We start from the raw sequence: 25,151 nt of genomic DNA on the forward strand, positions 1-25,151 counted from the left end.
AACACATGCCATACCATTTTGGAAATTAGACCCCTCGGGGAACATAAAAAGGAATTAAGTGAGCCTTAATACACCATAGGGGTTTCACGACTTTTGCATATGTAAAACAATTTTTTTTTTACATACCCCATAAGTTGAGCTGAAGTGCATTACGGGCAAACTACAATGGTCAGAAGAGAAGGAGTCATATTTGGCTTTTTGAGAGCAAATTTTGCTTGGGGGGCATGTTGCATTTAGGAAGCCCCTATGGTGCCAGAGCAGCAAAGAAAAAAAAAACACCACATGGCACACCATTTTGGAAACTAGACCCCTTGAGGAATGTAACAAGGAGTTAAGTGAGCCTTAATACCCCACAGGGGTTTCACGACTTTTGCATATGTAAAAAATATTTTTTTTTTTTCACTAAAATGTGTGTTTCCCCCCAAATTTCACATTTTTGCAAGGGTTAATAGCAGAAAATACCATCCCAAAATTTGTAACCCCATCTCTTCTGAGTATGGAAGTACCCCATAAGTGGACGTCAAGCGCACTGCAGGAGCGCCACAATGCTCAGAAGAGTCACATTTGCAAACTTTGCTGATATGGGGGGGGGGACATGTCGCATTTAGGAAGCCCCTATGGTGCCAGGACAGCAAAAAAAAAACACATGGCATACCATTTTGGAAACTAGACCCCTTGAGGAACGTAACAAGGGGTAAAGTAAGCCTTCATACCCCACAGTGGTTTCACGACTTTTGCATATGTAAAAAAAAAAAAAAAAAAAATTTAACTAAAATGTGGGTTTTCTCCAAAATGTTACATTTTTACAAGGGTTATTAGCAGAAAAGACCCCCCAAAATTTGTAAATACATTTCTTTGGAATAAGGACATACCTTAATTTTTGATAATTTTCGCTCCGCGGGTGCACACCAGGTCTTGGAGTGGGAGGTCAGTCAGGGGCCTTGAGCTTATTATAGCAGCCAGGATGTGGGACCCCCCCTCAAGGAGCATTAATGGGGGGAGCACTGAGCCCTAAAATAGGGGAACACTATGGGGGACAACGGGCCGTAACTGGGGTAGACAGGTGGGGTACAGAGGCCCGTAATATGGGGTACAGTGGGCCAGAAAACTATAAATCATAAAATAATGATACAGGATATGTTCCCAGAATGATGACCCAGAGCATAGCCAAAACTAAACAAAAAATGCCCACCCCAAACCCTATGCTCTGAGTCATCATTCTGGGAATGTGATGTGTGTGGCCGTCCCTAACCTGTTGCCTCAAATGCGCACCCGCTCAGGTGGAGAGAGAACGCTGCGCATTTGAGGCAACATAAAAAAGTCCCTGATGATAGTGACTCAATGACCTATGACCCATTTTTTTTTTAAAAAACACCCCCAGAGGTCTTATCATTTTTTTTTTTTTTTTTCAGTTTTTTTTGGGCAATTTAGTGATTTATTTGGGTTATATTTTGGAATGTACTCTGGACTTGGTACATTTGTCAAATTATGGAAAATTCAAATAAAAAGGGAAAATTTAGTGCTCCATGGAAGTGTGATACTCCCTGAAACAGCCTATGCAGAGGCCAGGATTATCTGGGCAAGTGTCACATTGATACCTGGTGTCCCTCCGCATCCCCTTCCTGTAACACACTCTGCATTTTTTCTGGGATCGCCCCTTTTTTCCACTGTGGGGGATCTCACCTGGAAAGTGTTTGCCTGGGACGATCCTGGCACCTATAACTCCAGACCCTTGGGAATTCCGCCCTGATCTTTCCCAGTCAGCAAAGATCAGGAACCTTAGGACTTCTTCTTGGTACTGGAGGAATGTCCCTGTGTTGCCAGCGTACTGGGATAGTACAAAAGCGCTGTACATGGCAACCTGTACCAAGTAGACCGCAACTTTTTTGTACCATACCCGTGTTTTCTGCATGGCGTTATATGGCTTGAGGACTTGATCTGAGAGATCAACTCCCCCCATATACCGATTGTAGTCCAGAATACAATCGGGCTTGAGGACCGGTCCCACGGTACCTCGTACAGGGACAGGGGTGCTGCCGTTCCCATGAATAGTGGTGAGTATAAGGACATCCCTCTTATCTTTATACCTGACCAACAACAGGTTATCGTGGGTCAGGGCACGGGACTCACCCTTGGGTATAGGCATCTTAACAAAATTTAGAGGGAGGCCTCTCTGGTTCTTCCACACGGTCCCACAAGCGGACGGGGATCTGGCGGAAAGGGATTTGAACAGAGGGATGCTGGTATAAAAGTTATCAACGTATACGTGGAAACCCTTATCCAGCAATGGGTGCATAAGGTCCCAAACGATGTTTCCGCTTACACCCAGAGTGGGGGAACAATCTGGGGGTTCAATACTGGAATCTCGTCCCTCATATACTCTAAACCTGCAAGTGTACCCGGAGGTACTCTCGCAGAGTTTATAGAGCTTCACGCCATACCGCACTCGCTTCGAGGGAATATACTGGTGGAAGACGAGTCTCCCCTTTAAACTGATGAGAAACTCATCTACCGAGAGGTCCCTTAGCGGTACGTAGGCCTCCAAATATTTTGCCCCAAAGTGATCGATGACCGGCCTCACTTTGTAAAGCCGGTCATGGGCGGGATCACCTTGGGGCGGACATGCCACATTATCTGCATAATGCAGGCATTTCCGAATCGCCTCGTACCGCTTCCGTGTCATCGCCATACTGTAAAGCGGGTGTTACGCCGAGCGCTCCGGGTCCCCGCTCCTCCCCGGAGCGCTCGCTTCTCTCTCGCTACCGCAGCGCTCCGGGCAGCTCTACTGACCCGGTGCGCTGCGATACCGTCTCCAGCCGGGATGCGATTCGCGATGCGGGTAGCGCCCGCTCGCGATGCGCATCCCGGCTCCCGTACCTGACTTGCTCTCCGTCTGTCCTGTCCCGGCGCGCGCGGCCCCGCTCCCTAGGGCGCGCGCGCGCCGGGTCTCTGCGATTTAAAGGGCCACTGCGCCGCTGATTGGCGCAGTGGTTCCAATTAGTGTGTTCACCTGTGCACTCCCTATTTATACCTCACTTCCCCTTCACTCCCTCGCCGGATCTTGTTGCCATTGTGCCAGTGAAAGCGTTTCCTTGTGTGTTCCTAGCCTGTGTTCCAGACCTCCTGCCGTTGCCCCCGACTACGATCCTTGCTGCCTGCCCCGACCTTCTGCTACGTCCGACCTTGCTTCTGTCTACTCCCTTGTACCGCGCCTATCTTCAGCAGTCAGAGAGGTTGAGCCGTTGCTAGTGGATACGACCTGGTCACTACCGCCGCAGCAAGACCATCCCGCTTTGCGGCGGGCTCTGGTGAAAACCAGTAGTGACTTAGAACCGATCCACTAGCACGGTCCACGCCAATCCCTCTCTGGCACAGAGGATCCACTACCTGCCAGCCGGCATCGTGACAGTAGATCCGGCCATGGATCCCGCTGAAGTTCCTCTGCCAGTTGTCGCCGACCTCACCACGGTGGTCGCCCAGCAGTCACAACAGATAGCGCAACAAGGCCAACAGCTGTCTCAACTGACCGTGATGCTACAGCAGCTACTACCACAGCTTCAGCAATCATCTCCTCCGCCAGCTCCTGCACCTCCTCCGCAGCGAGTGGCCGCTTCTGGTCTACGACTATCCTTGCCGGATAAATTTGATGGGGACTCTAAATTCTGCCGTGGCTTTCTTTCCCAATGTTCCCTGCACTTGGAGATGATGTCGGACCAGTTTCCTACTGAAAGGTCTAAGGTGGCTTTCGTAGTCAGCCTTCTGTCTGGAAAAGCTCTGTCATGGGCCACACCGCTCTGGGACCGCAATGACCCCGTCACTGCCTCTATACACTCCTTCTTCTCGGAAATTCGAAGTGTCTTTGAGGAACCTGCCCGAGCCTCTTCTGCTGAGACTGCCCTGTTGAACCTGGTCCAGGGTAATTCTTCCATTGGCGAGTACGCCGTACAATTCCGTACTCTGGCTTCAGAATTATCCTGGAATAATGAGGCCCTCTGCGCGACCTTTAAAAAAGGCCTATCCAGCAACATTAAAGATGTTCTGGCCGCACGAGAAATCCCTGCTAACCTACATGAACTCATCCATCTTGCCACTCGCATTGACATGCGTTTTTCCGAAAGGCGTCAGGAGCTCCGCCAGGATATGGACTTTGTTCGCACAAGGCGTTTTTTCTCCCCGGCTCCTCTCTCCTCTGGTCCCCTGCAATCCGTTCCTGTGCCTCCCGCCGTGGAGGCTATGCAGGTCGACCGGTCTCGCCTGACACCTCAAGAGAGGACACGACGCCGCATGGAGAATCTCTGCCTGTACTGTGCCAGTACCGAACACTTCCTGAAGGATTGTCCTATCCGTCCTCCCCGCCTGGAAAGACGTACGCTGACTCCGCACAAAGGTGAGACAGTCCTTGATGTCTACTCTGCTTCTCCACGTCTTACTGTGCCTGTGCGGATATCTGCCTCTGCCTTCTCCTTCTCTACTATGGCCTTCTTGGATTCCGGATCTGCAGGAAATTTTGTTTTGGCCTCTCTCGTCAACAGGTTCAACATCCCAGTGACCAGTCTCGCCAGACCCCTCTACATCAATTGTGTAAACAATGAAAGATTGGACTGTACCATACGTTTCCGCACGGAGCCCCTTCTAATGTGCATCGGACCTCATCACGAGAAGATTGAATTTTTGGTCCTCCCCAATTGCACTTCCGAAATCCTCCTTGGACTACCCTGGCTTCAACTCCATTCCCCAACCCTGGATTGGTCCACTGGGGAGATCAAGAGTTGGGGGCCCTCTTGTTTCAAGGACTGCCTAAAACCGGTTCCCAGTACCCCTTGCCGTGACTCTGTGCTTCCCCCTGTAACCGGTCTCCCTAAGGCCTATATGGACTTTGCGGATGTTTTTTGCAAAAAACAAGCTGAGACTCTACCTCCTCACAGGCCTTATGATTGTCCTATTGACCTCCTCCCGGGCACTACTCCACCCCGGGGCAGAATCTATCCTCTGTCCGCCCCAGAGACTCTTGCTATGTCGGAGTACATCCAGGAAAATTTAAAAAAAGGCTTTATCCGTAAATCCTCCTCTCCTGCCGGAGCCGGATTTTTCTTTGTGTCCTAAAAAGATGGCTCTCTACGTCCTTGCATTGACTACCGCGGTCTTAATAAAATCACGGTAAAGAACCGCTACCCCCTACCCCTCATCTCTGAACTCTTTGATCGTCTCCAAGGTGCCCACATCTTTACCAAACTGGACTTAAGAGGTGCTTATAATCTCATCCGCATCAGAGAGGGGGATGAATGGAAAACGGCATTTAACACTAGAGATGGACACTTTGAGTATCTGGTCATGCCCTTTGGCCTGTGCAACGCCCCTGCCGTCTTCCAAGACTTTGTTAATGAAATTTTTCGCGATCTCTTATACTCCTGTGTTGTTGTATATCTGGACGATATCCTGATTTTTTCTGCCAATCTAGAAGAACACCGCCAGCATGTCCGTATGGTTCTTCAGAGACTTCGTGACAATCAACTTTATGCCAAGATAGAGAAATGTCTGTTTGAATGCCAATCTCTTCCTTTCCTAGGATACTTGGTCTCTGGCCAGGGACTACAAATGGATCCAGACAAACTCTCTGCCGTCTTAGATTGGCCACGCCCCTCCGGACTCCGTGCTATCCAACGTTTTTTGGGGTTCGCCAATTATTACAGGCAATTTATTCCACATTTTTCTACCGTTGTGGCCCCTATCGTGGCTTTAACCAAAAAAAATGCCAATCCCAAGTCTTGGCCTCCTCAAGCGGAAGACGCCTTTAAACGGCTCAAGTCTGCCTTTTCTTCGGCTCCCGTGCTCTCCAGACCTGACCCATCTAAACCCTTCCTATTGGAGGTTGATGCCTCCTCTGTAGGAGCTGGAGCGGTCCTTCTACAAAAAAATTCTTCCGGGCATGCTGTTACTTGTGGTTTTTTTTCTAGGACCTTCTCTCCGGCGGAGAGGAACTACTCCATCGGGGATCGAGAGCTTCTAGCCATTAAATTAGCACTTGAGGAATGGAGGCATCTGCTGGAGGGATCAAGATTTCCAGTTATTATTTACACCGATCACAAGAACCTCTCCTATCTCCAGTCTGCCCAACGGCTGAATCCTCGCCAGGCCAGGTGGTCTCTGTTCTTTGCCCGATTTAATTTTGAAATTCACTTTCGGCCTGCCGATAAGAACATTAGGGCCGATGCTCTCTCTCGTTCCTCGGATGCCTCGGAAGTTGAACTCTCTCCGCAACACATCATTCCTCCTGACTGCCTGATTTCCACTTCTCCAGCCTCCATCAGGCAAACTCCTCCAGGAAAGACCTTCGTCTCTCCACGCCAACGCCTCGGAATCCTCAAATGGGGTCACTCCTCCCATCTCGCAGGTCATGCAGGCATCAAGAAATCTGTGCAACTCATCTCTCGCTTCTATTGGTGGCCGACTCTGGAGACGGATGTCGTGGACTTTGTGCGAGCCTGCACTGTCTGTGCCCGGGATAAGACTCCTCGCCAGAAGCCCGCTGGTTTTCTTCATCCTCTGCCTGTCCCCGAACAGCCTTGGTCTCTGATTGGTATGGATTTTATTACAGACCTACCCCCATCCCGTGGCAACACTGTTGTTTGGGTGGTCGTTGATCGATTCTCCAAGATGGCACATTTCATCCCTCTTCCTGGTCTTCCTTCAGCGCCTCAGTTGGCTAAACAATTTTTTGTACACATTTTTCGTCTTCACGGCTTGCCCACACAGATAGTCTCGGATAGAGGCGTCCAATTCGTGTCAAAATTCTGGAGGGCTCTCTGTAAACAACTCAAGATTAAATTAAACTTTTCTTCTGCATATCATCCTCAATCCAATGGACAAGTAGAAAGAATTAACCAGGTCTTGGGTGATTATTTACGACATTTTGTTTCCTCCCGCCAGGATGATTGGGCAGATCTTCTACCATGGGCCGAATTCTCGTATAACTTTAGAGTCTCTGAATCTTCCTCCAAATCCCCATTTTTCGTGGTGTACGGCCGTCACCCTCTTCCCCCCCTCCCTACTCCCTTGCCCTCTGGTTTGCCCGCTGTAGATGAAGTGACTCGTGATCTTTCCACCATATGGAAAGAGACCCAAGATTCTCTTTTACAGGCTTCATCTCGCATGAAAAAGTTTGCCGATAAGAAAAGAAGAGCTCCCCCCATTTTTGCTCCCGGAGACAAGGTATGGCTCTCCGCTAAATATGTCCGCTTTCGTGTCCCCAGTTACAAACTGGGTCCACGCTATCTTGGTCCTTTCAAAGTCTTGTGCCAAATTAATCCTGTCTCTTACAAACTTCTTCTTCCTCCTTCTCTCCGTATTCCTAATGCCTTTCATGTCTCTCTTCTTAAACCACTCATCATCAACCGTTTCTCTCCCAAATTAGTTTCTCCCACTCCTGTCTCCGGTTCTTCTGACGTCTTCTCAGTGAAAGAGATACTGGCCTCCAAGACGGTCAGAGGAAAAAGGTTCTTTTTGGTGGATTGGGAGGGCTGTGGACCTGAAGAGAGATCCTGGGAACCTGAGGACAACATCCTAGACAAAAGTCTGCTCCTCAGGTTCTCAGGCTCTAAGAAGAGGGGGAGACCCAAGGGGGGGGGGGGTACTGTTACGCCGAGCGCTCCGGGTCCCCGCTCCTCCCCGGAGCGCTCGCTTCTCTCTCGCTACCGCAGCGCTCCGGGCAGCTCTACTGACCCGGTGCGCTGCGATACCGTCTCCAGCCGGGATGCGATTCGCGATGCGGGTAGCGCCCGCTCGCGATGCGCATCCCGGCTCCCGTACCTGACTCGCTCTCCGTCTGTCCTGTCCCGGCGCGCGCGGCCCCGCTCCCTAGGGCGCGCGCGCGCCGGGTCTCTGCGATTTAAAGGGCCACTGCGCCGCTGATTGGCGCAGTGGTTCCAATTAGTGTGTTCACCTGTGCACTCCCTATTTATACCTCACTTCCCCTTCACTCCCTCGCCGGATCTTGTTGCCATTGTGCCAGTGAAAGCGTTTCCTTGTGTGTTCCTAGCCTGTGTTCCAGACCTCCTGCCGTTGCCCCCGACTACGATCCTTGCTGCCTGCCCTGACCTTCTGCTACGTCCGACCTTGCTTCTGTCTACTCCCTTGTACCGCGCCTATCTTCAGCAGTCAGAGAGGTTGAGCCGTTGCTAGTGGATACGACCTGGTCACTACTGCCGCAGCAAGACCATCCCGCTTTGCGGCGGGCTCTGGTGAAAACCAGTAGTGACTTAGAACCGATCCACTACCACGGTCCACGCCAATCCCTCTCTGGCACAGAGGATCCACTACCTGCCAGCCGGCATCGTGACAGCGGGGTCTGATAGAGGACGTCCCCGCTCCAGTAATGACGGACACTTGGTTTTTTGTCCAGGCCTATATGCAGCATGAGGCCCCAAAATGTCCTCATTTCCGCTGCATCAATGGCGCGCCATTCATTGGACATAGCCAAAAATTAATCGGGGTGGTGGGCAAAGAACTGCTGGGCATACAAGTTCGTTTGCTCCACCATGTGATTGACCAGGCTGTCACTGAAAAAAAACTTTGAAAAGTCCAGATCAGTGAAGCCAGCCGTGTCAATCCGGATTCCTGAGTCGCCAACAAACTCTGAAATCCATGGCTGATAACCCTCTGGGGGGCTCCAGACAGGGTCATTGGAAGGGGGCTCCGGTGCACTTGTCTGGGGGGTCAGACTCCTATTATGAGCGGCATTGCCACTCGTACTAGTGTCGGCCACTGGGTCACTCTCATGGGGGGTGCGTGGCCTCGCCTGGCGGCGTCTCCGTACTTTAAAAAAAAAACTTTTTTAAAACTTTTATTTCACTTATTTACTCCTACCTGTCCCTGCAATCAGCTCTCCCTATTCTACGGCTCGTGAGGGGTCTTCGGAGCTCTGAGGGGGGATCCACGGCTTCTTCTCACTGCTGCACCCGCTGACTGAACGAAAAGAGCGGGTGCAGCAGCGGGAAGGGACCGTTAACCCCTCCTCTGCTGCTCTGCTATTGGCTGGACGATCGCCAGCCAATAGCAGCGTTGCTGGGGAAGTGACAGTATTGTCACCGCTCCCCAGCAACGGCAGGTGATTGGCGGTGAATTGTACACCGCCGATCACCATTTATTTCCAGGTCATCGGCTCTCAAGTGACCCGAATGACCCAAATCGCCGAAAATCGCTTGCGTGACCGGGAGCCCCCTCGGCATTTGCACGGCATGCCTGCTGAAGGATATCAGCAGACATGCCATTCTGATCTCTGCCCGGCGCGCGGCAGGGACCGGAAAACGCCAGGACGTACGGGGACGTCCTTAAAGCCCAGGGTGCGGGGACGTCCCCGAACGTCCTGGGTCCTTAAGAGGTTAAGGGTTAAATTAACTATCCTATATTTTAAGTGGACATAAAAGTAATATGTGACCAAGTATTATTGAAATATCTCCAGCCGTTTGGAAGTTATGCAGTAACATATATTTCCCATAGACTTGTATGGGACTTTAAACAAAAACCCCAACCCTGGCAAATAGGGGTGAGTAAGGGTTAAATTACGTATCCTATGTTTGTTGTTGACATATAAGTAACATGTGTGCCAAGTTTCATGTCAATATCTTCAGCGGTTTGGACGTGATGCTGAAACATACACACACAAACACACACACATACACACAAACACACACACACATATATACCCACACACATTGGCCCTGATTTATTAAGAGCGTAGTGTTTATTCTGGAGAGATCTCAATATCACTCGTCTTTTTTTTTTTCAGGTTTATTTACTATTCTGTAGCACATTTCGTTTTTTTTTCTGTCGCACGTTTTTTTGTGTCGCACTAGCCAATTGTGTCACACAAACTCTGAGATAAAGAAATTAGTTTTGTGAGTCAAAATGGTTTAGACTTGTTTGTTTAAAAATGTTTTCATGAATCAAAAGTATTCATGTGTTATAATTTTTCAAACACTACAACAATTATCCTTGTTTATCAACTTGGGTGTTAAATGAATTTAAACCTAATATTGCAAATGTGTTAAAAAGGAAAAAATATATAAACATTAACTATCACAAAAGCATTCAATCCAAAGGATAGGGGATAAGATGTCAGATTGCGGGGGTCCCACTCCTGGGGACCCCCGGGATCTCGGCTGCAGCACCCACCTGTACGGCTTCCGGCAACGCTGGAGGCTTCGGATCCCGACCACAATAGCGGAAGAGCGTGACGTCCCCTCCCATAGACTGACGTCCCCTCCCTCGCCACGCCCCCTCCCATAGACTTGCACTGAGGGGGCGAAGCGTGACATCACACGGGGCGGAGTCGTGACTTCACGCTCTTCCGCCATTGTGGTTGGGATCTGAAGCCTCCAGCGTTGCTGGAAGCCATACAGGTGGGTGCTGCAGCCGAGATCCCTGGGGTCCCCAGCAGCAGGACTCCCGCGATCTGACATCTTATCCCCTATCCTTTGGATAAGGGATAAGATGTCTAGGGGCGGAGAACCCCTTTAAGTACTCCAGAGTCTTGACACTTTCCAGAAGCATGTGTAATTGGATAGGTTATGTGCTTGTAAGGCTATGTTCACATGGTGGAATTTACTAGTGTAATATGGTGGAAAAATTCAGTTCAGAAATTCAGTTGCAGCAGAGTCGCATTGTTTTCAATTGGATTGTCATGCACTGTACACATGGGGGAATTTGAGCAGCAGAGGAAATTCCAATACTGGCCTCAACAGAAAAAAATGACATGTCCATTCTTTCTGTGGAATCGACTCAGAAATGTATTACTATCTACAAAGACGATGCATTTCTGAGCGGTTCTAGCGCCAACAGAATAGACTGTTTGCGCAATGTTAGTTGGAAATCTCCTGGTAGGACATTCCACATAAAATCTGCTGTCTGAGCATAACATAATGGGGAAATAAGACTGGAATAAGCCTGGAGACTGGACACATTTATTGCAGAATACAGTGGTCCCTCAACATATGATGGTAATCCGTTCCAAATGAACCATCATTTGTTGAAACTAGAGATGAGCAAACTTACAGTAAATTCGATTCGTCACAAACTTCTCGGCTCGGCAGTTGATAACTCATCCTGCATAAATTAGTTCAGCTTTCCGGTGCTCCCGTGGGCTGGAAAAGGGCAATACAGTCCAAGGAGACTCTTTCCTAGGAATGTATCCACCTTTTCCAGCCCACCGGAGCACCTGAAAGCTGAACTAATTTATGCAGGATAAGTCATCAACTGCCGAGCCGAGAAGTTTGTGACGAATCGAATTTACTGTAAGTTCGCTCATCTCTAGTTGAAACCATCGTATGTTGAGGGATCCGGGCAATGCAAAGTATAGGACAGTGGTCTACAACCTGCGGACCTCCAGATGTTGCAAAACTACAACTCCCAGCATGCCCGGACAGCCAACGGCTGTCCGGGCATGCTGGGAGTTGCAGTTTTGCAACATCTGGAGGTCCGCAGGTTGAAGACCACTGGTATTGGAGGTTATACTCACGTGTCCCGCTGCTCCAGACCGTCACCGCTGCCCTGGATGTCGCCTTCCATGGCTGTTGACGCGTAAGGCCTCTGCTTCCCCGGCATCCTCGCTCTCTGTCGCCGCCATCACGTCGCTCCGCACGCCGCTCCTATTGGATGACGGGACGGCGTGCGCAGCGTCGTGATGACGATGATGGAGAGCGCCGACAATGCAGAGGATCCCGAAGAGAACGGTCCGGAGCGCCGGGGACAGGTAAGTGATCGTCAGCGGACCACACAGGGCACCGTAAACGGCTATCTGGTGCAGCTGAAGCAGTCTGCGCTGCCGGATAGCCGTTTATGCGATGGCCCCGACATACAAAAGCACCATATGTTGATGCTGCCTTCAACATGCGATGGCCTCTGAGAGGACATCGTATGCTGAAATGATCGTATTTCGGGGCCATCGTAGGTCGGGGGCTCACTGTATAAAACTGTGTAATAAATAAATGAGGTCTGTGATAAAACAACAAGGCTTGGGGGCAAACTGCTAGATCTATTTTCCTATTAGAATTAGTAAACTTACGTTGTTGATCCAGGAGGTGTAAGCAGACACCCTGGTGAACACTGTTGGCTTGAGGTAAGCATTGCATCCAAGGGAAGACACAAAGCTAGCAATACCATGGACTTGGTAGACACCATTGACAGCACAGTTGAGAGGTCCACCAGAATCTCCCTAAAAAGAAAAGGTTGATATACGCATTACATTTTTATGAGATGGATCCTTTTAAAATACATGAATTAGCTTTTACAAAGAATGATTTGTACCATGAATAGGTGCAGACTATGCTGCCTTCACCCAACAGCGAAATTATACACGAATATAAGGTTTTGTAAAACTATATTATGATTCTTCATTGGAGCCATGTAAAATGCATTACATTTCAAATACTACTACATTATCTTTTCATTTTACCTTCTTTTAGTTACTAGACATTAAAATTAGGCAAGTAAATAGAAGTCTCCTATTTGCTTGTCCTTGTCCAGCAGGAAGGCTACGGACGGAACCTTCAATCTCACTCACCTCCTGCGGTAAGCATCCGCTGGTGGTCATTCACTATGGAGCGCCTCTTTGTGTTTCATTATAATTAAAATTAGACAGGCTGGTTCAAGTGTATTTCCTGGGGCTCCTGGGTCCCACCCACAAAATCTGTTACCTCAGGTTACCTCCTACAATGTACCATTTATATTACTAGTGTCTCCTGGTACTTATGTATTCTTATGTGACGGAGGAGCTGTTGGGTCTCTCAGGTCCTGTGCGCCCTCCATAGTTAGAATACCAAACTAATACCCCCAATCCTTAGAAAACATACCAACTATATGGCTAAGATAGCTCAAGGAGGTAAAGCCCTATAGTTGAGAGGGTACAGAGGCACTTGAAAAAACGTGTTACCATCTAGTATCACACAATAGAAGTTATAAATCTAGTGATTTCATTGAGTTTCTTTTGTGTGGCTTCTTTTAATGAGCGTCTATTAGATTGGCCCTCATATCGGTTAGCGGTCTATAAGGACCCTTACTATATGCAAAAAAGTGTACAAACACTTTGTATTAGAATTCTCTATTCTGTTCATGGGAAACATAATAAATCATATTTCAAATTCTTTACAATCTACTCTATTCTTTCATGGATGATAAAATTGGATATAATAAAAAAAAAAAAAAAAAAAAAAAAGGGTAAAGGGGTAACTTACATTGCATCCAGCCTGTTGTCCGTTACCTCCGGCACACACCATGGTGGTCTTTACAGTGCTACCCCAGTAGGAGCTGGAAGAGCAGGTGGCATGGTCAACGGCGGGCAAGGGGGCCTGCTGGAGGATGGATGGCAGAGAGCCACCAGCTAGGAAAATAAAGCAAACCAAAATGATATTATACTTTGAAATGTAAATGAAATGACTTTTCTATAGATAAATTACTTGTCCTCAAGGCAGAAACACTTTTGCTAGGCATTTGTTCTTAAACATCACAGAGCGGCAGCTTAGTGGTTAACACTGTTGCCATACAGCACCACAGGTTTGAACATATCTACATAAGTGTTTCCCAACCAGTGTGCCTCCAGCTGTTACAAAACTACAATTCCCAGCACGAGCCAGACAGCCAAAGGCTGGGAGTTGTAGTTTTGTAACAGCTGGAGGCATACTGGTTGGGAAACACTGATCTACATGTTGTTTGAATGTTCTAATTAAGGTCCATGATTGGCTCAAACAGTGTGCTTGGCACTAAACTGGCACCAATATAAGAGCATTTTTATGAATTTAGAGATGGTGTTCAAGTACAAAAACAGAACTGCAAATTGATAGGACTCTATAGAAATGACATATGTCTAGAAATAGTGGGTTGTCTAGTAATTTTTATGGGCTCAGACTGTTTGATGACACAAATAAATCTTATACAACAAGGGGCAGATGTGACATTGCAGTGCCCCTCAGCCCATCACTGCCCACAGTACTGTATGTGATGCCTACTACGTCATGTCTGCAGCTTCGTGAAGAGGAAGTTCAGCAAAGACTGGGCCACGATATTGGAGGCTACGAGGAAGTGAGGAAGGTACAGTATATATACGTTTTTTTTGTGTGTGTTATTAGACAGTCTGAGTCCATAGGTAAAAAAAAATACCAGACAAACCTTTTAACAGGATAATGGCTCAAATTATTTCTACCAGTAATTACGTACACATTATATTCTTCAGCTGTGACAAACATTTGAATCCATCTGAAGAGGTCATATGGAAACCATAGTTGGTTGTAAGTCTGCATTGTACAGAATTTGGGTGTTTGCAAATGTACTAAGTAACTGGAATTCTGATCCACAATAAGTTGGGAGAATCAATAACAAAAAATTCTAAATCCCCAGTATCTAATCTAAGCCTCGTGTAGAACTCACTGGCAGTTCTTCCCCATCCGGTAATGGTACAATCATAGTTATTGGTCAGGACATGGCCATCAGCTGGGAGTGTAGCCAGTTTTACATAGCTGTTCAGGGTGGCGCTTGAAGCCAGGTGGAGGACGGCAATATCGAAACTGAAAGGAGAAAGACAATAGGAAAAATTTACATTCCAAGTAATAATGTTTTCTTTCCTGCAGTTCTTAGGCTCTCACTAGTTATCTAGAGCCATGAGAAGATGTACTTACCTGTCAATACATGGTAAACTGATAAATGATTTAGTTTCCATATTTCTTACATTTTAGGCAAAACTCTATTAGCAATTATAATGTGAAGGAAAATGGCAGCACTAAGCTATAAATAAATGTATCTTGGTGGGTCTTTAAGGAAATCGGTCAGTGCCATGGACATGGACATGACCTGAGCTACTGAAAGTGTTACTGTATATACTCGAGTATAAGCCCACCCAAATATAAGCCAAGGCCCCTAATTTCACCCCAAAAACCCAGGAAAAGTTATAAGCCTAGGGTGGGAAATACATCATCCCCCCATGTAATCATCCAGACCTCCGTCATTATCCAGACCCCCCCTCCTTCATCATCACCGCCTGTCAATCCCTTCATCAGTGGTCTTCAACCTGCAGACCTCCAGATGTTGCAAAACTACAACTCCCAGCATGGCTGTCCGGGCATGCTGGGTGTTGTAGTTTTGAAACCTCTGGAGGTCCGCAGGTTGAAGACCACTGCAACCTTCGTCATCATCCCCCCACCCTTCATCATCACCGCCTGTCAATCCCTTCATCATTGGTCTTCAACCTGCGGACCTCCAGATGTTGCAAAACTACAACTCCCAGCATGGCTGTCCAGGCATGCTGGGTGTTGTAGTTTTGAAACCTCTGGAGGTCTGCAGGTTGAAGACCACTGCGGTCTTCGTCATCATCCAGACCCCCCTTTTGTTTTGTACTCACCTCCCCTCGGCGGGAAGGAAGGGTGAGCTGGTCCGGGCCATCTATGCTGCAGGGACCGTCCGGGGAGGGTTAGTCGTTCCGGGGCTGCCTATTTTCACCGGGGGGCCCTCTTCTCCGCACTTCGGGCCTGCCCCGGACTAGTGATGCTGCCTTGACGACAATGCACAGGGACGTTCATGCACAGGCCGCCGAGGGGAGGTGAGTACAAAACAAAAGGGGGGTCTGGATGATGACGAAGGCCGCAGTGGTCTTCAACCTGCGGACCTCCAGAGGTTTCAAAACCGATGGCTGTCCGGGCATGCTGGGAGTTGTAGTTTTGCAACATCTGGAGGTCCGCAGGTTGAAGACCACTGAGAAGGGATTGACAGGCGGAGAGTTCACTTGAGTATAAGCCGAGGGGGTCGTTTTCAGCACGAAAAATCATGCTGAAAAACTAGGCTTATACTCGAGTATATACAGGATGTAGCTGCTTGTAAACTAAAGTGATACCTATGTGGTAATTGTCAGTGTTGTCAGCACAGTATTTACCAGCCACATCAGCTTCTTTATTAAGCCCCAAGTCTTCTGCCAGCGATGTGGATTCAAAGGGCTGCACACGCGCACTGAATCAACAGTGCTGGGACAAAACACAGATGCAGAAGGCCAAGCCATTCATATTAAGGAGGGAGGGTAAAGTCCTGCAGCCATTGGATTCAGCCAATTCATTTAGAGGTTTGGACCTCTAAATGAATCTGCATCTGCAGACCCTGCACTACACGTAGAAGTCATGGACTAACATACACCATTGCATAATAATTTGTGACTCTCTTGAACTACTTGCTGGTTGCCCATTGACATTTAATATCAGGGCAGTCGGCAATTAAAGGGGTAAATCAATGTTTTATAAAAATTTTTGAGAGCGCCCCAAATGATCAGGCTCCCGCCCACACCCCAGTATTCCTTTTGGAGAAGTCATGTAACTGCTGAAACCAATTAGCGGTCTTGGCGTTTTTTGAAGCATATCGGGCTCTTTTTAAAAGTTGATAAAACATGGATAGCCCCTTAGAAAGATTGTTCCTAAATGTCCTTGCAGGGTTATGCAGTAGCACAGCTGTTCAAATGGAGGAATTCTGTGAAAAAAAATGTCTTTACTGCCCATTGTCTTCTATGAGGATTCCACTGTCGCCACAGAAATTCTGCGTTCGAGATTCCGCTAAATTATAAGACATGGCTTTAAATTTTGCGGAATTCTGTGCAGAGCCCCATTAAAGTTAATGTAAAACTAAATTCAAGCGGGACTGTGTGTTTTGAAAACACAGAAATTCTGCAGGAATTCCACTTTTCTTTGCAGAATTTGAGCAGAATAGCAGAAATGTTGTTTTATGAACATAGACTAACACAACTGTTATCTCGTCCATTCTCTTATTCATAGATGATGGGTACAGTCAACAAAAAGTGAAATAATATGTAACAATATCATCTTTTCTTACCCAGCAGAAACACTATTGGTATTCCAGTTAGCATGTTTGATTATAGTGGACACAGCAATGATCTGCTCAGTACCTTCATTTACACTAAGGTTATGGTCTCCAAGTGCAACACGGAATTTGACAACCCTGTTAAAGAGGAAGCAACAGCATTTATTTTGTATGTGATTTGGATAGCAATTTATTTCCAGTCTGTGTATGAATCCTGTACCTTATGTTAAGTGGAGAGTTAGGCTGGGTTCACACATACGAAGCCCCAGCCAGAAAAATTCAGGCCGGAGCTTCCGACCACGCGGACATTGCCATCCCCATAGACAACAATGTCTGCGGAGCAGATTCCACCTAAAGAATGGAATGAAAGTCCATTCTTAGTGTCAGAATTTCAACATCGGTATATCCGCCGCTAAAATTTTGTGGTGTGCACTGTGCAGTGGAATATCATTGCCAGCAATGAATGAAACTCTGCTGCACCGGAATTTCCGAGTGAAATTTCAGAACAGAATTCTTCTCGGAAATTCTGTAGTGTGAACCTGGCCTTAAATTTGAGATTTTAATCTAAAGTAGGCCTCCAATCCAAAATAAATATTGGAACAACTTGGGGTTTGAAAGTCAAGGGAAATACTAGGTCCTGGGTCAATATGGTTGGCACATGAAGCTCCATGAACCCAGTAGGATACGTCTTTAACTAGCCACAAGAATACAAGGCAAACAAAAAACCCCAAAACTCTCAGCTCACAATAGTTCAAAAATAGCCTCTAGGCCATCAAACATCTAACAAACATACAGCATCCCCAGCTGCCAGGCACTGAAGCTGGCACTTAGCACACCACTATGTTTGTTCATCTTGGTACCAGTAGGTTTGACACACCTGTCTCTTCTCCATGCTGGGAGCAAAACCTGAGAGAATCTGCCTTTTCTTTAAAAGCTCCCCCATATTAACCCATTAAGGACGCAGCATTTTTCCTTTTTTGCATTTTAATTTTTTCCTCATCACCTTCTAAAAATCATAACGCTTTCAATTTTGCACCTAAAAATCCATATGATGGCTTATTGGTTGCGTCACCAATTCTACTTTGCAGTGACATTAGTCATTTTACCAAAAACTCCACGGTGAAACGGAAAAAAAAAATCATTGTGTGACAAAATTGAAGAAAAAATTTCATTTTGTAAATTTTGGGGGCTTCCATTTATACGCAGTGCATTTTTTGGTAAAAATAACACCTTATCTTTATTCTGTAGGTCCATACGGTTAAAATTATACCCTACTTATATAGGTTGGATATTGTCGTACTTCGGAAAAAAATAATAACTACATCTTCTGACCCCTATAACTTTATTTGTCCGCTTACAGACCGGTATGAGGACTCATTTTTTGCGCTGTGTTCTGAAGTTTTTATCGGTATCACTTTTGTATTGATCAGACTTTTTGATCGCATTTTATTCATTTTTTCAGGACGTAAAAAGTGACCAAAAATACACTATTTTGGACTTTGGAATTTTTTTGTGTGCACGCCATTGACCGTGCAATTTAATTAACGATATATTTTTATAGTTCGGACATTTTCGCACGCGGTGATACCACATATGTTTATTTTTATTTACACAGGTTTTTTTTATGGGAAAAGGGGGTGATTCAAACTTTTAATAGGGAAGGGGTTAAATGACCTTTGTTAACTTTTTTTTTTTCACTTTTTTTTTTGCAGTGTTATAGCTCCCATAGGGACCTATAACACTGCACCCACTGATCTCCTATGCTGATCCCTGCAAAGCCATAGCTTTGCAGGGATCAGTCAGATAGGGGCTCGATTGCTCAAGCCTGTAGCTCAGGCTTGGAGCAATCAATCCCCGATCGGACGCCGCGGAGAGAGGTAAGGAGACCTCCGCCTGCGTCCCAGCTGATCGGAACATCGCAATTTTATCGCGATTTCTCAATCAGCCCGACTGAGCTGCTGGGAACCGTTTACTTTCGTTTTCAGACGCGGCGATCAACTTTGATCGCCGCGTCTAAAGGGTTAACAGCGTGCGTCACAACGATCGGTGACGAAAGCTGTTAGCCCAGGGTCCCGGCTATCGTTAGCAGCCGGGACCGACCCGGTGTGATACAGGGTCACGGCGTTTTTCACACCGGGACCGGGCTTAGGGCATACAGGTATGCCCTAAGTCCTTAAAAGGTTAAAGGGGTATTCCAGGAAAAAAAATTTTTTTTTTTTTTTTTTTTTTTTTTTACATCAACTGGCTTCAGAAAGTTAAACAGATTTGTAAATTACTTCTATGAAAAAATCTTAATCCTTCCAGTAGTTATCAGCTGCTGAAGTTGAGTTGTTCTTTTCTGTCTGACAACAGTGCTCTCTGCTGACACCTATGCTTGTCTCAGGAGCTATCCAAAGCATTAAAGGTTTGCTATGGGGATTTGCTCCTACTCTGGACAGTTCCTGAGACAAGCAGAGGTGTCAGCAGAGAGCACTGTTTTCAGACAGAAAAGAACAACTCAACTTCAGCAGCTGATAACTACTGAAAGGATTAAGATTTTACAAATCTGTTTAACTTTCTATAGCCAGTTGATATATATATATATATATATATATATATATATATATATATAAGTTTTTTTTTCCTGGAATACCCCTTTAATCCTAGTGAGCCTAACTAGCTGGAGCAGCACTGCACTGATAACACTGATCAATGGTCAGTGCATGGTAAAATGTGTAAATGTCCAAACTAATAATATACAAGGTTAGATGGCGTACACATAAAAAAAATATCAAACTCCTACATTGTGCATTCTTGGCAACTTCAGATACCATTAAAAACTAAAAAACAAGCATCATAGAGCCCCATATGGGGAAAAATTTTAAAGTTATAGGGGTCAGAATATGACAATTTTAAACATATTTTGGTGCATGTAGTTATAATTTTAATTTATCTAGTAAAATAAAGCATACATAAATTGGGAATCATTGTAACCGTATGGACCTGCAGAATAAACATGAACTTTCATTTTTACCAAAAAGTACACTTTTTGTTTAATTTCACCCCACTAATAAGTTTTTTCTTGTTTCGCCACAGAGTACGTTATAAAATAAGTGATCTCATTACAAAGTACAATTGGTGACACAATAAACAAGCCCTTATATGGATCTGTAGGTGCAAAATTGAAAGAGTTATGATTTTTAGGAGGTGAAGAGGAAAAAACGAAAGTGCAAAAATGAAAATTGGCCTCGTCCTTAATAGCTACCCTCTTTTCACAGGATAGGGGCTAAATGTTTGACAGTGGTGATCAGACCTCTGGGACCCCCTGCAATCTTAAGAATGGGGACCCTAGTCTCCTGTGGAAACGGAGTGGTGGGTTGAGCATAAGTACCAGTGCTCCATTTATGGGAGCTGCCAAGTACTGCACTCAGCTATCTCTGGCAGGTTCCATAGACAATAAATGGAGGAGGAGTGCGTATTCACAACCTGCAGCTTTATAGCAATGGGAAACTCTGGTCTTCATTCTCATTATGGGGGTCCCAGTGCTTGGACCCCTGCAATCAGACACTTCTCCCCTATGCTGATGATAGGGCATAAGTGTTATAGGCTGGAGTACCCTTTTAGTTTAACTGCCCTAATGCTATATCTAGAGATAGAGAGACTGGGACAAATACACCATTACAAATTCCTACAGAGAAAAAGTTGCTGAGAACTTTCCTGACCTTTATGTCCCCAATAGTAAATAGAGTGGAATCAAGCAAATCTAAAACAACATTCCACACTAATAGAAACCTAACACTCTTCATGGCCGATGTCATTGCCATATACATTTTTTCTTCTTCACTTGTGTAATGTGGCAACAGTCTATTGTTATCAGTGTAAAATGGACGCCAGACTGGTTGATATGCATTAAATGCCATAAACATTTCTAAACAATACCTGTCCACACAGTGAGCAGCGGTCAGCACCCGGTTAGCACGGATCAGGGAACCTCCACAGGTGTGGTACCAGCTGCTGCCGGACTGATACTGGAGAGAGATCTACATAGAGGAAACAGAACTATTACTATTCAGTAATAAAATGGCCCTCTCGGCATTAACCATCCTGGTGACATTATGGGCTATCAGCAAATCTATTGTGAAGGTGAACATATCAGATGTGCAAGAGAATGTAGATCTGAATGATGGAGTGTTCTCCAAAACCCCCTGCTCATTTATACCAATAGAAGTATAGTATATGCAGAGCCCATCTCTGACTCTCTGCTCTCTGCTGACACCTCTGTCCATGTCTGGAACTGTCCAGAGTAGGATTAAATCCCTATAAGCAAACCTCTCCTGCTCTGGACATTTCCTGACACAGACAGAGGTGGCAGCAGAGAGCATTGTGGTCAGACAGAAAAGAACCAAACTTACTTTGTAGTATAAGCAGCTGATAAGTACTGGAAGGATTACGTTTTTTTAATAGAAGTAATTCACAAATCTGTTTAACTTGCTGTCACCGGTTGATATGAATTTTTTTTTTTCCACCAGAGTACCCCTTTAATAATGCAGGGCAGCAGTTAGGGGATCAAAATCCCTGCTGTTGTCATGTAAAGCTGGCCATATACATAAGACTTTAATCAGCCACAGGCCGATCGATCGCCCATGGGATTGTTGTCCAAATGATACAATCGGCACAAGCTCATTTTAAATAAATAAATCACAGTGAGCTTGTGTTAAAGGGGTACTCTTTTTTTTTTAAATCAACTGGTGCCAGAAAGTTAAACAGATTTGTAAATTACTTCAATTAAAAAATCTTAATCCTTCCAGTACTTATTAGCTGCTGAATACTACAGAGGAAATTGTTTTCATTTTTGGAACACAGCGTTCTCTGCTTAATCACAAGCCCTTCTGACATCTCTGTCAATTTTAAGAACCGCGAAGAGTAGGAGAAAATCCCCATAGTAAACATATGCTGCTCTGGACAGTTCCTAAAATGGCCAGAGATGTCAGCAGAGAGCTCTGTGTTCCAAAAAGAAAAGAATTTCCTCTGTAGTATTCAGCAGCTAATAAGTACTGAAGGGATTAAGATTTTTTAATAGAAGTAATTTACAAATCTAGGAGAAAAACAAAATACCCAGACCTCAAGGAAGGTATAGTAGATGTAATATATTAGACTATAATTAAAAAACCAGGAATCATGCTTCAATTATACTAAAAATATGTATTTTTATTAATTAATAAAGAAATAATAAAATGAAAAGAATACCACCTCACAAAGGGCCCTTTGTGAGAGGAGTAAACGGTATATATATATATATATATATATATATATATATATATATATATATAAAGAAAAATTGTGAGAAAGGCTTGAGAAAGGCTTCATTGTGAGGCTGAAACGTCGCATTTGACTTGATGGGTGAATAAATACACCTTTTTTCTGCCATTGGAGTGCCGCTTTCCTTTTTTGGAGTTATATATATATATATATATATATATATATATATATATATATATATAATATAAATATAAAAACAAAGAGAATTAAAATTAATCACTGGCATGCTTATATATACAGTACTGCATATAGCTCTATTGCTTCACTGCAATCCTGCTCAAGAGGTCTTTAGCAGTTCATAAAGTTAGTTACAATTAGTTACAATTGTAGCCGGTCTCCATTGTAAATCAATAGATACAAAGTATTTGCAGATAACAGCCTTATTGGTATACAATGTTACTGATCCTTAGATGGAGAGTGACAGCTCAGGCACCGCTGGTTTGTAGAAGCGCTGGCAGGCGCTGATGATATGTTCTATAGTCGGTAAGCGCTGGCTGATAATGACTCCAGAGGGGTACACGCTGGCAAGCGTTGTTGGTAGCAGGTCGAGGCTGCAACGGTGACCAGAGGAGTCTCGTGGTGCTGGCGTGTGATGTCAGAATCGCCCGGGCTTAATGCGCCAAATCTCTTTTAGTGAATCCACCAGGCTGGTTAAGCTGCAATCATGGGACGGCCCATCAGGAGTTGATCAAGAGGTCTCAAGTCCTTAGGTTACCGGCTATGCAGGAACCGCTTTGTTGTATAAATGCAGTTCAGATATAGCGTTTTAGCCAGTGATGTAGGCATAGACTAGACGCGTTTCAGGGTATGTGAATAAACCCTTTCTTCAGTAGTCATAATTTAAACTGAACATGCTCGCATTTTATAGAAGCATGAATCCAATCAGTTGATTGCACATGTAAAACAATACCTGGATTAAAAGTATGCACATATAAAACAAGATCTGGATTAGAAAATGGGTCGCAAGGAAAGCAAGAAGCAAAATTAATGTGAACAGAGAACAAAACCTATCGTTGCGGTCTCACAGAAAAACCGCAAACTAAATTCTTTAATTACAATGTGAACCATAACGTAAGGATATATATTTTTAGTAGTAAACCTAGGAATCAATGTAATTCTAAAGTAGGAATAAGCGGCAACCAATAATGTGAACACCGTTCTATTTTGTAAATATACAGATGGTGTTTGTGATATATGAAATGAGTATAACTTCAAATATGGGTGTATATAAACAGAAAAATATTAATAGAAAATGTTAGTTAAAAACTATGGGAAGAAATACGTAGTATAAATACATGTGTAACAGGTGTATCTGAAAATCTATATAACTAAAAGAAAAAACCAAGGACTATAACTAGTATGAACACCGTTCTAGTCAATACATGCACGGATGATGTTTATCTTATATAAAGTAATATTTACTCCTACGTGTATAGACAAAATATTAATGTGGATACTAAATTTTGTATTGAATAGAATGATAATAGATAGAATGAATAAGGAATACAAAATACAAAAAAGATAAAAATAAAAATAAAGATTTAAAAAAATTTTAAATAAAAATAAAACAATTAAAAATTAAAAATAAAAATATATAAAGACCACTGGGGGGTGCAGAGGTAATGAATGTCTGATTTCTCGGTCTTATTTTAACAAGTGCCAGTGTTTGTTTATTATTTTCTCAACCTTTTTATAAGAACTACTAAAGGGGACAGCAATTTTTCCCCCAAAGACTTCCTCATTTTTGCTATCCTTTTCTTTAGTAACAAAAAAGATTTTCTATCTAGACATTTTATAGCTTCCAAAGATTGGAGGAGGAGCGGCTCAGGATAGCTTTTTTCTTTAAACTGTTCGGTAAGATGGGAAGATTCTTGTTATATTTATCATTTATTTTTTATTTATTATTTTTATTTCAATTTTTTTTAATCTTTATTTTTATCTTTTTTGTATTTTGTATTCCTTATTCATTCTATCTATTATAATTCTATTCAATACAAAATTTAGTATCCACATTAATATTTTGTTTAAACACGTAGGAGTAAATATTACTTTATATAAGATAAACATCATCCGTGCATGTATTGACTAGAACGGTGTTCATACTAGTTATAGTCCTTGGTTTTTTCTTTTAGTTGTATAGATTTTCAGATACACCTGTTACACCATGTATTTATACTACGTATTTCTTCCCATAGTTTTTAACTAATATTTTCTATTAATATTTTTCTGTCTATATACACCCATATTTGAAGTTATACTCATTTCATATATCACAAACACCATCTGTATATTTACAAAATAGAACAGTGTTCACATTATTGGTTGCCGCTTGTTCCTACTTTTGAATTTGATTGATTCCTAGGTTTACTACTAAAAATATATATCCTTACGTTATGGTTCACATTGTAATTAAAGAATTTAGTTTGCGGTTTTTCTGTGAGACCGCAACGATAGGTTTTGTTCTCTGTTCACATTAGTTTTGCTTCTTGCTTTCCTTGCGACCCATTTTCTAATAAAGATCTTGTTTTATATGTGTATACTTTTAATCCAGGTATTGTTTTACATGTGCAATCAACTGATTGGATTCATGCTTCTATAAAATGCGAGCATGTTCAGTTTAAATTATGACTACTGAAGAAAGGGTTTATTCACATACCCTGAAACGCATCTAGTCTATGCCTACATCACTGGCTAAAACGCTATATCTGAACTGCATTTATACAACAAAGCGGTTCCTGCATAGCCGGTAACCTAAGGACTTGAGACCTCTTGATCCACTCCTGAAGGGCCGTCCCATGATTGCAGCTTAACCAGCCTGGTGGATTCACTAAAAGAGATTTGGCACATTAAGCCCGGACGATTCTGACATCACACGCCAGCACCACGAGACTCCTTTCACCTGCTACAAGGAGCGGTTCTCCTCTGGTCACCGTTGCAGCCTCGACCTGCTACCAACAACGCTTGCCAGCGTGTACCCCTCTGGAGTCATTATCAGCCAGCGCTTACCGACTATA

At 44.4% G+C, this 25,151-nt stretch overlaps 1 protein-coding gene across 1 annotated transcript in view; it reads right to left on the bottom strand.

The window, feature by feature from the left end:
• Positions 1-25,151, bottom strand: part of LOC130357387 (chymotrypsin-like elastase family member 1) — a 41,014-nt gene that overhangs the window by 12,738 nt on the left and 3,125 nt on the right. Inside the window, exons 3-7 of the mRNA XM_056560080.1 lie at positions 20,758-20,858; positions 16,852-16,977; positions 14,416-14,552; positions 13,227-13,372; positions 12,059-12,208 (exon numbers count right to left, since the gene is read on the bottom strand). Coding sequence (XP_056416055.1) covers positions 12,059-12,208; positions 13,227-13,372; positions 14,416-14,552; positions 16,852-16,977; positions 20,758-20,858 — 660 coding nt within the window. The remainder of the gene's footprint in view (positions 1-12,058; positions 12,209-13,226; positions 13,373-14,415; positions 14,553-16,851; positions 16,978-20,757; positions 20,859-25,151) is intronic.

Source organism: Hyla sarda, chromosome 2 (genome assembly GCF_029499605.1).
Source record: "Hyla sarda isolate aHylSar1 chromosome 2, aHylSar1.hap1, whole genome shotgun sequence".
NCBI classification, from domain to species: Eukaryota; Metazoa; Chordata; class Amphibia; order Anura; family Hylidae; genus Hyla; species Hyla sarda.